The sequence below is a fragment of the Mastigoproctus giganteus genome, chromosome 8 (genome assembly GCF_048544385.1).
Source record: "Mastigoproctus giganteus isolate SK-2022 chromosome 8, ASM4854438v1, whole genome shotgun sequence".
Taxonomy (NCBI): Eukaryota; Metazoa; Arthropoda; class Arachnida; order Uropygi; family Thelyphonidae; genus Mastigoproctus; species Mastigoproctus giganteus.
Genome location: NC_143582.1, coordinates 55,717,748 through 55,730,110, shown reverse-complemented (window position 1 = coordinate 55,730,110; position 12,363 = coordinate 55,717,748). Strand labels below are relative to the sequence as shown.

The window sequence follows — 12,363 nt, the reverse complement described above, 5'->3', positions numbered from 1 at the left end:
GCTTAGAAAAAGAACAGGTGCATGTATACTTGCGTGTACACCAATGCTAGGAATTTAGTAAATAAATTTGATGAATTTGAGGTATTGCTCAAAACATCAAAGGCGGATATTGTTGGAATATCAGAGACGTGGTGTCACACAGATATAAGGAATGTAGAACTGGAATTTGGGGAGTACAACGCCTACAGACAGGATAGGAAGGGAGGAGGGGTTATGCTATTACTTAAGAAACACATAAAATCCAAGGAAGTGAAGCCAGTCAACATAGCTGGACAGTGCAGTGTCGAGTCAGTTTGGTGTGACATAAGCACTCGGAGATCACAATTGAGAGTAGGAGTGTGCTATAGGCCTAATGACTCTGATGAGTATAATAAGAAACTGTTCGGAGAAATAGAGTGGGCCAGTAAATCAGAGAGTCTTATAATGGGGGATTTTAATTTCCCAGATATTGACTGGAATTTGTGGGTTGGTCACTCACACACTAGCAAGGCTTTTGTGGATTTATTGGATATTGTGTCTATATCAGCATATCCGGGAGACAACTAGAGGGAGTAATACTCTTGATTTGATTATCAGTAGTGATTCTTCATGCATTAAGAATCTGCAGATAGAGGAACCACTAGGTGGCAGTGATCACAGAGTGCTGAAGTGGGATTTTCTCAAAGAGGTAACTACCATCAGGGGCAAAGGGAAGGGTTTTTGCTTTCGTAAAGGCGTTTATGGAGGTCTGAGAGAGTGGGACCAACTGATGATGTTACCAACAGCAAATTCAAAATGGGAAGCATTCAAAGAATTTATCTTGGAAGCTACTAGGCTTTACATACCAACTAAGAAATATTGTTCAAGGTTTAGGCCTAAATGGATGTCAGATGAACTAATGAGACATATGGCAGAGAAGAAAAATGCTTGGGATACATATAAATTAACACATGACACAGAAGCCTATGATAGATATAAGTTGATCTGTAACCAAGTTACAAAGGAGGTTAGGCAGGCGAAGGCAGATTACGAGACATCTTTGGCAAAGGATGCAAAGAAAAGCAGTAAAGAGTTTTTTTTTCTTATGTAAACTCTAGGAGGTAGCTAACAAGCTAAATTAATATTTGCATCGACATTCACACATGAGGAGTTATTCAGCGAGGGGAATGCCAGAGGTGTATTCAACTCTGGCAGTAAGCTAGATAATCTTGTAATAACTGAGAGTAAAGTGGAAGAGAAATTGTTGAAGATAAACACAAGAAAGGCACCTGGGGTGGATCGGATCTATCCAGCTATATTAAAGGAGGCAGCAAAGCAAGTAAGCAAACCCTTAGCATTAATTATGAGAGCTTCCTTGGACAAAGGGGAGGTGTGCTCCCCTTTGTCCAAGACTGGAGATGTGCAAATGTTACCCCAATTCACAAAGGAGGATCAAAGGCTGATACAAGTAATTATAGACCTGTGTGTTTAACTTCTGTTCTAGGAAAATTAATGGAGGCATTGGTTAAAGAAGCACTGCAGGATCATCTAGACAAGACTTCAGTTATAGCTCGGACACAGCATGGTTTTGTTAAGGGGAAGTCTTGCCTGACCAATTTGATTGGATACTATGATGCAGTCACAAAAGAGCTGGATGCAGAGAATAACTTTGGTATTATATACTTGGATCTTAGAAAGGCTTTTGATACTGTTGCACATGGAAGACTGCTGCACAAATTGGAGCAGTGTGGCATTGGAGGCAAATTGCTTCTATGGATGAAGGGGTGATTGAGGGGGAGAAGACAGAGAGTGGTAATCAATGGACACTGCTCATCGTGGACTAATGTTATTAGTGGAGTCCCTCAGGGTTCAGTGTTGGGTCCATTATTGTTTTCTGTATTTATAAATAATATTGATGATGGTATATCAAGCGTAATGTATAAGTTTGCAGACGATACAAAAGTTGGCAGGGTTGTTAAGGACACTACTGACGCTATGCTGCTGCAACAGGATCTGGAAAGGTTGAGCAGATGGGGGCTGAGAAGTGACAAATGAAGTTCAACATTGACAAATGTAAAGTATTACATATGGGAAACAGCAACCCCAGAGCAACGTATCAACTCTGTGGTACTACACTGACAGTGGTAGAGAATGAAAAGGACCTGGGGGTAATTGTGCAGGGAGATATGAAGTTCTCTGATCAGTGCAGACGGGCTGCAAGAGTAGCTCATGGTGTCTTATCAATGATATACAGGAATTTTTCTAGCAGGGATAAGGAGGTGATTATTCCCTTGTATAAGGCAATAGTCAGGCCACACCTTGAGTACTGTATACAGGTCTGGATTCCTCATTTCAAGAAGGATGTAGAGCTGCTGGAACGAGTACAGAGAAGAGCAACAAGATTAGTGAATGGAACGAAGGGTTGCTCTTACGAAGAAAGGCTTAAGTTTTGCAAATTACAGTGTCTGGAGACTAGGCACCAGCGAGGTGATCTGATAGAGGTGTATAAAGCCTTGAATGGTTTGAGCATGCTCAATGCTGATGGGATTCTTCCTCTTGCTCAGAATAATCACCTGAGAGGGCATAAATTCAAATTGAGGAAAGACAGATGTAGGACAGATGTGCGGAAATTTGTCTTTAGCCAGCGGGTGGTTGGTTGGTGGAACAGACTTCCATCCCTTGTTGTGGAAGTTGATAGCCTAAATAAATTTAAGGCTCAGCTGGACAGGTATTTCGAACGAACGAGGGGTGAAGTGGAAGTTTTTTTTTTTTTTTTTTTTTCTGGCTGATGCTGCATAAGCTTGCTTTCTTGCATCATATGCCTCTACTAATGCTAATGCGAATATTTCCAAAAACCCAGCAGTTTTTAGTAAAAGTGTTCTGTTTATTCCTGTTTTCCTTCGACTGGTGCATATGTTCCAATTATATTAAAAAATTAAGTTATATGATATCTGAGAATTTTAAGTTTAATTTAGAATTAGCATTGGTATTAATTAGTAGAGGCATATGATGCAAGAAAGAAAACTTATATAGCATCAGCCAAAAAAAAAAAAAAAAAAACCCTCTTTTTTTCACTCATCCATTCACTCCAAAAGTTTGTCTAGTTTAGTCTTGAATTTCTTTAAGCTGTCAACTTCCACAACGACAGATTGATTGCTGGAGCAAATTTCTGCCCATCTGTTCTACAACTGTCTTTCCTCAATTTGAATTTATTCCCCCCTCAGGTGCAGAATCCGAGCAAGAGGAAGAATCCAATCAGTGTTAAGCTTGCTCAAACTATTCAAGGCCTTATACACCTCAATCAGATCACTTCGGAGGTGCCTCATCTCCAGTTTTTTGCAGCAGTTTGCAGAACTTAAGCCTTTCGTAGTAAAAGCAACCCTTTGTTCCACTCATTAATCTCATTGCCCTTTTCTGTACTTATTCTAGCAGCTCTACATCTTTCCTAAAATGAGGCCTCCAGATCTGTATGCAGTACTCAAGGTGTGGCCTGACCATTGCCTTATACAGGGGAATAATCACCTCCTTATCCCTGCTAGCAAAATTCCTATACAGTAGGGTCCCGCTTTATGGCAATTTCTACAGCAGTTTCCAAACATATCCATGTTCATTATGTTCCGCACTTTTTCGGCATTTTTCCGCATGACACACTCAGCAGCGAGTCCGGGAATGGCATCGCGTGCCATTTTATTGTAGGTAATTCAGTCTGTTTACATCATTTCTGCACTCTACGTCTCTCTGTATTCTGGTAATTTTCCAAACTTTCAAACTTTTAAAAGTTATTATACTGTATTATATAAAATATTTTTGTGCTAATTACAATGGCTCCTAAGTGTAGTACTAGTGATAAAAAAAAAAGGAGTCATGAGCCTCTTACTTTAAATGCCAAGTTAGAAATGATTAAGCTATTGTTGTTGTTGTTATTTGGATTTTAGGAGCATTAGCAACTAAGGCCATATTGCTCCGAGGATATGCGGTGGTCATTCTCTGACCTTTCCGCATCCTCCGTATTTGGTGGTCATGGGCTCGAACCCCGGTCTAATCAAGAAGCGTGTGCTATGCACTGCCCACCTGGCTACGGAGGTGCCATGATTAAGCTAAGTGAACAAGGTACATCTATGGTTGATATAGGCCATAAGCCATCACAATTGTGCTAACGGTTTGGCTTGCCAAACAGTTAGTACAATTGTGAACACTAAGGAGAAAGTGTCAAAGGAAATTAAAAGTGCTGCACCAGTGAACACTAAAGTTATAACAAAACGTGATAGCCTTATTGCTGACATGGATAAACTTTTATTAATATGGATTGAAGATCAAACCAGTCACAACTTGCCTTTAAGCTGAGCCATCATCCAGGATAAGGCCCTAAGTCTCTTCAATTCTATGAAGGCTGAGAGAGGTTAGGAATCTGCTGAGGATAAATTCAAAGCTAGCAGAGGCTGAATTTAATAGGTTTAAGGAAAGAAGCCATCTCCACAACATCAAAGTGCAGGATGAAGCAACTAGTGCTGATACAGTAGCTGGAAAGTTATCCATGTGAACTTTCTAAGATCATTGAAAATTGTGGATATACTAAGCAGCAGATTTTCAATGTGGACAAAATGGCCCTATGTTGGAAGAAAATGCCATCTAGGACTTTTGTTGCTAAAAAGGAGAAGTCAATGCCTGGCTTCAAAGCTGCAAAAGACAGGCAACTCTCTTGTTAGGGGCTAATGCAGCTGGTGATTGCAAGTTAAAACCTATGATGATTTATCACTCAGAAAATCCTACGGCCCTAAAGAACTATGAGAAAGCTAGCCAACCCCGTTTATTATAAATCTAATTCAAAAGCTTGGATGACTGGCGATCTTTTCTCAAATTGGTTCATGGACTCTTTTAGGCCTACAGTTGAGACTTATTGCAAGAAAAAGAAAATTCCTTTTAAGATTTTACTTCTTGCAGACAATGCCCCTGGCCATCCTAGAGCTCTAATTGGTTTGTACAAGGTGATAAATGTTATTTTTCTACCTGCAACTACAACTTTTGCTGCAGCCTATGGACCAAGGTGTAATTGCAGCATTTAAATTGTATTACTTAAGAACTTTTGCTATGGCTATAAATGCCTTAGACAGTGATACAGTAGCTGTGCATAAATAAAATAAATTAAAAGCATTTTGGAAAGGCTTCACAATTTTGGATGGTATAAAAACTATTAGAGATATATGGGAGGAAGTTTAAGAAACAAAGGGGCTTGGAAGAAGCTAATTCCCATACTTATGGATGATTTTGAAGGCTTTGAGAATTCAGTGAAGGAAGTCACTACAAATGTTGTGGAAATGGCAAAGGAATTAGAATTGGAAGTCGAGCCTGAGAATGTGGCAGAATTGCTTGTCTCTCATGATGAGACCCTAATGGATGAAGATCTTCTTCTGATTGAAGAGCAAAGAAGGATGTTTCACGAAGAGGAATCCCATCCTGATGATAGTCTTGCTATTCCTAGAGAAATAACCACTGAGGAATTTGAAGAAGCTATCAACTTTATAGAAACTGGGATGTCAGCTTCTGAAAGGATTGATCCAAATTTCGAAAGGAGTTCTAAAGTGAATGCAACACTTCTAGATGATTTAACTCTGGGGGCTCACATCTGGTGAGTATGGGCTTGGCACACCCAGGATCCTGAGCTGGATATCATAATTTTTCTATTTCTTGGTGATTCCCTTCTCTCTCTCTCTCAGGGTAATTCAGAATTTTTTTTTTTTTTTGGCTGGTGCAGCATAAGCCTCAGGCTTCCTTGCACCATATGGTTAATAATAATAATAATAATAAAGAAATTCTATGGGAAAGAGGATGGAAATTCATGAGGCAAAGTTTGTTGTTTTCCTACTTTAAGAAAGTACCATCTCAACCTTCAAGAGCAACAGCGAGCCTTGAACAATTTTCAGTGTCAACAACAACACAAATCCCTGCAAGAGCTTCAACCAAGTTTCTGTTGTCAAAATGATAAGATTCATTGATGAGTTAGATGATGAAAATGTGCCATCTCCTTCATCCTTCCGTCAACAAATATATTAATTTTTCAAATTTACATTTGGCAGTCACTATAAGCTAAGGGAAAAAATATTAATGTAAGCAATGTAAATATTAATGTAAGTATATATTCATTTTATTTTCTTATCGTTTTTTAGGCCTAGCTCTGTCACACACTTAATATATGATAGTGTAAAATGTTATTAGGCTATTATATGCATTCACAAGTGAAAAAAGGCTATGTTCCACTTTTCAACGATTTTTGCTTTTTGGCGGGGGTCTGGAACCTAACCTGCAGTATGAGTGGGGCACTACTATATCATTGACAAGACCCCCATGAGCTACTCTTGCAGCCTTTTTGCACTGCTCAGAAAACTTCATATCTGACTGCACAATTACCCCAAGATCTTTTTCATTCTCCACTACCCTGAGTGTAGTACCACACAGTTGGTATGTTACTCTGGGGTTGCTGCTACCCATATGCAGCACTTTGATTTGTCAATGTTAAACTTCAGTTGCCACCTCTCAGCCCATCAGTTCAACTTTTCCAGATCCTGTTGCAGTAGCATACTGTCCAACCCTACCAACCTTCGTATTGTCTGCAAATGTGGATATTAAGCCTGATATAACTTCATCAATATCATTGATAAATATAAAAAACAACAGCCCAACACCGAACCTGTGTTGGGCTGTTGTTTCCACTAATAACATTAGTTCACGAAGAGCAGTGTCCATTGATGTATTTTCCGTGGGTGTAGAATTTATGGGTGTAGTGATACAATTTATACAAAAAATTTGTATAGCTGCCACTATATACTTTGTATGTGCACACAATATACATTATGAAACACTACAATATTAATGCCAACCGGGCTAGCCAGGTGGGTAAAGTGCCTGCCTGGCAACCCAAAGGTCGCGGGTTCGAATCTCGCCTCGGGCTTGGATCAAAGTACTGCAAAAACCTTGGGAGGTACATTATGGACACAGAAGCCAATGTGCCAACAACTACCAAAAAAAAAAAAAATATTAATTATATGCCCAAAGAATCTCATAACATCAAATATTCAAAAATTATACTTATCCCATTATAAGTTACATCGACGAGCCAAAACATTATGACCAGCGAGTCGTTATGCAAATCGAAGCAACTGCAGGTGAACTACGGCACGGATTGGGACATGGTACAAAAAACACCTGATACTGAGCACCATTCTTGCCTTTTGCAGAAATCCTTTGTTTTTGCCTGTTATGACTCAAAAATCTTTTCTCCAGCTTTTTGAAAGTCAAAAGTTGACAGCTTGAGTGTGTATGAGAATATGTTAATACAGTCTAAAAATATTATGTAAACTGAGAACTTAATCTTTCTTTTCTCCTAGGTTCTTAACTTTGTTCTTCGTGGACATTTTTGTCGATGAAGAACAAATAGCTGGAAAATAAACAAATCTTAATAACCTTTGTAATGAAATTTTCAAATTGTCTGCAGCTGCTGAAAAGATGGGAAAATGTTTGAGAGAAGTTTTAAATGGAGATAGGCTGTCTGATATTTTGGAGCAGCTTAAGTGTTCACCTGCTGGATTAGATCATATACTAGCAAAAACAGTTCCCTTTGGGGTTGCATTTCATCATGCAGGTAAGTTTGCAAATTTAAATATTTGATTATGTTGTAAAAATATGGATGAAACTTAGCTGTGCTTTTTATAACAACATTTATATTTGAGTAAAACAGTGCTTCAGTATAATAAATAAAGTAGTACGTACTACAAATACTTAACAAGTTATGAAGTAATCTAGATAAAATTATGGGCAGAGATTCAAGCCACAAAACCATTTAAGGTTCAGTGGAATTTAAGGTCTGTGTCATAGAATAAATATACATGCGTATTCTCTGGATTCACAACAGAAGATAAGTTTTTTTTTGGTTTTTTTTTGCGAAAAAAGGCAAAACCATGGCTCTTCCAATTAATTTAGTAAATTTTAAACAATCCTGTTAATTGAAATTAAGATTTGCACACTTCACTTACTTTTTATTTTGATTGTGTAGAGACTTTCTGCTGTCACTGAAGACCAAGAACAAGTACTCGGCACAATGACGTGAGCTCATGTTCAACTTAGAGGCAATTACCATTATCCACAATTCTGCTTGAGTTGTTAATATTTTTTAAAATTATATAGCACCATATGAATATGTGAACCCATTTACACTTAAAATATGAGACACTGCCAGCATCTCTCTTTTGAAGCTTACTGGCTGCTCACAAGCTGGGTCTCTCTTAGTGAGCATGTGCTGAGTGGTGAAGAATGTATTTTTTTCTAAGTGAGTAGCCAAATGTTGAATGAAGGTAAAACTTCCATTTAAAAACATAACTGTTTATTTTTTTTAATCCCTAGAATTGGACTTTTTTTTTCCACTGCATAGGGAAAATTTTGGTCAAGTACTATAAGATTGCAGGAGTACTATACGATGCAGCCTACAGTACATATACTAGGATTGCAAGAGTATTTCTAAGTAGTAATTGAAATCAAATCAAAACTTTTATAAAAATTTTGATTTGATTTTGATCATAGAGAGACTTTATACTCTCACTGAAGAGTGAGTGCAGAATAGTTGGTGTTAAGTTCAACGTATATTTATTAATGGAGACAACCTGCCCATTGATAAGAAGCCAGTAAGCTTAGAAACAACTCTCTTGGTGGTTTCACTAATTTTTAAATGTGGAATGGATTCAATAGTTCAGTTGATTCTATACAATTTAAAAAAGATATTAACAAACAAGGTAGAAACAGATAACAATATTTGTCTCTAAGCTGAACATAAGCCCAAGCCATATCAAGTGTATTACTAGCCTAGTACTAGTAATACACTGCTCAACAAAATTAATAGAACAAAATATCTGAATAATATTCATTAATCACAACCGTCTGTCTTCTGCTCTGTCGCCACCCTGCAATCCATCCTAGAATCTTTCCAGTAATCCTAATATGTTCCAGATTAATTAGTAGCCTCTCATAAGGAACTGAGTTAAATGCCTTGCTAAAATCCAAATAAATTGTCAAAATAGCCTTAATAAAACTATATTGCATATCCTTTAGAATGCCCTTTCTATCTAAATGTCCTTGGGTTGCACTCTTAAACATTGCCACTAAGAATTTCTCTACCACTGAAGTCAGACTAACTGGTTTTTGTAGTTACCAACTTTGCTCTTAGAACCACCTTTATGTATTAGTGATACCTTGGCACTTCTCCAGTCCAAAGGAATCTCTCCCAAGTCCAATAATGTCCTCGTAATTAACCTCAATACTTCAATGCACTGTCTGGCTGCCTTCCTCAAAATTATTGGTTATGTGCCATCAGCTCCATGAGCCTTATTTGCTTTTAGGCTTGAAAGTTTTTCTAAAAAACAGTCCAGTCATATGTAATTTCAAAATTATTAATTTCATATGTCTTTGCCTCACTCACACAGTCTCCTCTCAACATAAGGGTCTTTCATCAGTAAAGACCAATGCAAAGCACCTATTAATTTCATCAGCAACATCAGGTGGGTTATCTAAGGCTTTCTCACACCTAGTACAGAAGGGTGTGATCTGATCTATTTTCTTCTTTGTATTCACTTACAGGAAAAACTCCTTGTCCCCATTCTTTGCTGTCTTAACCAGTGCTTTGTCATACTCAGTCTTGGGCTCCCTAACCTTATCTGTGGTACTATTACAGATCAACTTGTAGCTGTTTTGGACTTCTGTACTTTTCATCATTCTGTAGCTTTCCCATGCTATCTTTTTCAGTTCTTTTAGACTGGTCAGCTCCATATTCACCTATCTCAGCACCCTTCTTGTGCTATTTTTTTAAATGGTATATATACATTCATAGTTTTTGTTATTATTGCTTTAAAGGTATTCCATAATTCTAATGTATTTGTCCTCCCTCTGCAATTTGTAGAAGACATGCAACATCTTTTTCATCTTCCATGTTGATAGATTACTGCGGGAAAGGAAAATAGACTCTAAGAAAAACTCTAAGTGCCAAACATTTCTAAGAAAATAAAATACATGTAGTATTTTAAAATAAGTATATAAGTATTTTAAAATATGTCGCATGTTTGATTAAAGTATTTTAATATGAACACTACTCATTTTAAAATAGCATATATTATTATGATATTCGAAATCAGTTGTTCATTAAGATATTAAAATTTTAGTATATCTTTCTATGAAGATGTAATAGAGACGTAATTTTATTTTTGGAATCGGCAGATGGGTTTCCTTTAGAATGTGTAATTTTTGTCCAGGGGTATAAAAGAAAAATTTTTTTGTTGGCCAATATTATTAAAAGTGAAGTTTTATTTCTTTATTATTATTTTTTTGGCTGATGCTGTTATGAACTTTCTTCCTTGCATCATTTGTCAATACTAACACTGTTAGTGTTAGTATTGGCAAATTACTAACCACAGGTAATCACTGGATTATTTGAATCCAATGAATACCTGTAGACAGTGTGATTATTTCATCAGAGCTTTATATACAGATTTGCTATATATGTGTTGAATAATTACTTTCATACACTAGATTAGCCACATCTGCTATTAAGTTTTCATGTCAAAGATATTATTTTATTATTATTTATTTTTTTTGTTTTGCTTTTCTTATATTTAATGCTGTATAAGGTTAGCCACATGATAGTTTACCAAGAAGTAAATTACCAAAAGTAGTTTGAACAGTTCATTTAAATGTCTCCATCGTGTTAATAAATATTAAAAATATAATATGAGTACGAAAATGTACAAATTATTTCTTGGTAAAGTGGCATAGGGCCCACCCTGTATGTTATTTATCCAAAATATATAAGCATATTGATCTAAATTTCAGGTTTAAGTTTTGATGAGAGAGATATTGTTGAAAGTGCTTATCGACAAGGAATAATTAAAGTTTTGGTTGCCACATCTACTCTTTCGTCTGGTGTAAACCTTCCTGCACGTCGAGTAATTATACGTTCTCTTTCAGCTCATGGCTCAGTAATTGATGTTTTAAGTTACAAACAAATGGTAGGGAGAGCTGGACGCAAAGGAGTGGATACTGAAGGTAAGTACTATACAGAAGCTTTGTTTTATTATATCATATTTTCTCAAAAAAATTAACTTTAGTGGCTGTGTAGTTGTTCATCACAGAACACTTTTTGGGGCATTCTTTGAAGTACTATATCATGGCCAGAAGGAGATATTTCTCATCAATTTTTTTTATTTAAATTTATTGATTGTTGATTATTGATTTAAAATTAAAATTTATTGATATTAAAAACTGTATATTTTTCTTTTCTTTTTTTAAAGCAAAATGATTAGATTTCAGTTAAGCTTTTAATGCTGTTACACAAAAATGATTTTGTTGTATAAATGAGATGTGTATATTGGAGCAATATGGCATTAGTGAAAATTAACCCTTTATTCATAGGACTATGCATGAATGGTATAGGTGACAGAGTAGTTATAAATGGCACTGCTCTTTAGGAACTAATGTTGAAGTGTGATATCACAGGGTTCATTAAGCCCCATATTTTATATTTCTTAGAGTTGATGTATTTTAATGTCAAGTTTGCTGATGATATACACTGCTCGACAAAATTAACAGATCACGTAGAAAACATTGTATAACTTGTACAGCTCATGAGAAAGCGGACAAAATTTTGTATGGCAGTATACCATAGAATAAAGATGGAATTAACAACACTAAGAAAACATGATGTAACTTGCAAAGTGGGATAAAATTTGGCATGGTGGTGTACCATAGAATAATGATGAAATGAGGAGACAGTGAGAAACTTCGGACAGGTACAAGGGACATTTATAGGGGTTGTATAAGAATTACCGAAAAGGTCATGTTGCAAAAGTCGATAGGCGGTAATCAAGATGCTCGAAAATATGGTCGCATGGCATCAGTACAGCTTACGATCCCCTCGAACAGCTAAACTGGCCTGATAGCTGTGTGAACCATGCTCAATATAAGGGCGTCTGCAAGATTCTCTGGCATAAAATTCTATTCCATTAGTGCAGACCTTAGCTCGCCAAGTGACTGAGGAGTTGGCTGTTGGCGTGCAATGCGACACCCAAGGGCATCCTACACATGTTCAATTGGATTTAAGTCTGGTGATCGTGCTGGCCATGGCAGTTGTTGGATATCTTCAGTTTCAAGATATTCCTCCTCCACTTGAGCTCTATGTGCAGTGGTGTTGTCATGCGTAAAAAGAAAATCTGGGTCACCCGCACCCCTAAAAAGTCACACATGGTTCGAGGATCTGTTCTCACTACCTCTGTATAGTTACGGTACCCCTATCAAAACCATGAATAGGAGTGTGGCTATTGATCATTATTCCACCTGACACAAGAACACAGTCTCCACTGTAAGTATCCCTTT

General features: G+C 36.9%; 1 protein-coding gene across 1 annotated transcript in view; it reads left to right on the top strand.

Moving 5' to 3' along the window:
* Positions 1–12,363, top strand: part of PolQ (DNA polymerase theta) — a 277,127-nt gene that overhangs the window by 60,928 nt on the left and 203,836 nt on the right. Inside the window, exons 6-7 of the mRNA XM_090380240.1 lie at positions 7,459–7,594; positions 10,825–11,037. Coding sequence (XP_090236366.1) covers positions 7,459–7,594; positions 10,825–11,037 — 349 coding nt within the window. The remainder of the gene's footprint in view (positions 1–7,458; positions 7,595–10,824; positions 11,038–12,363) is intronic.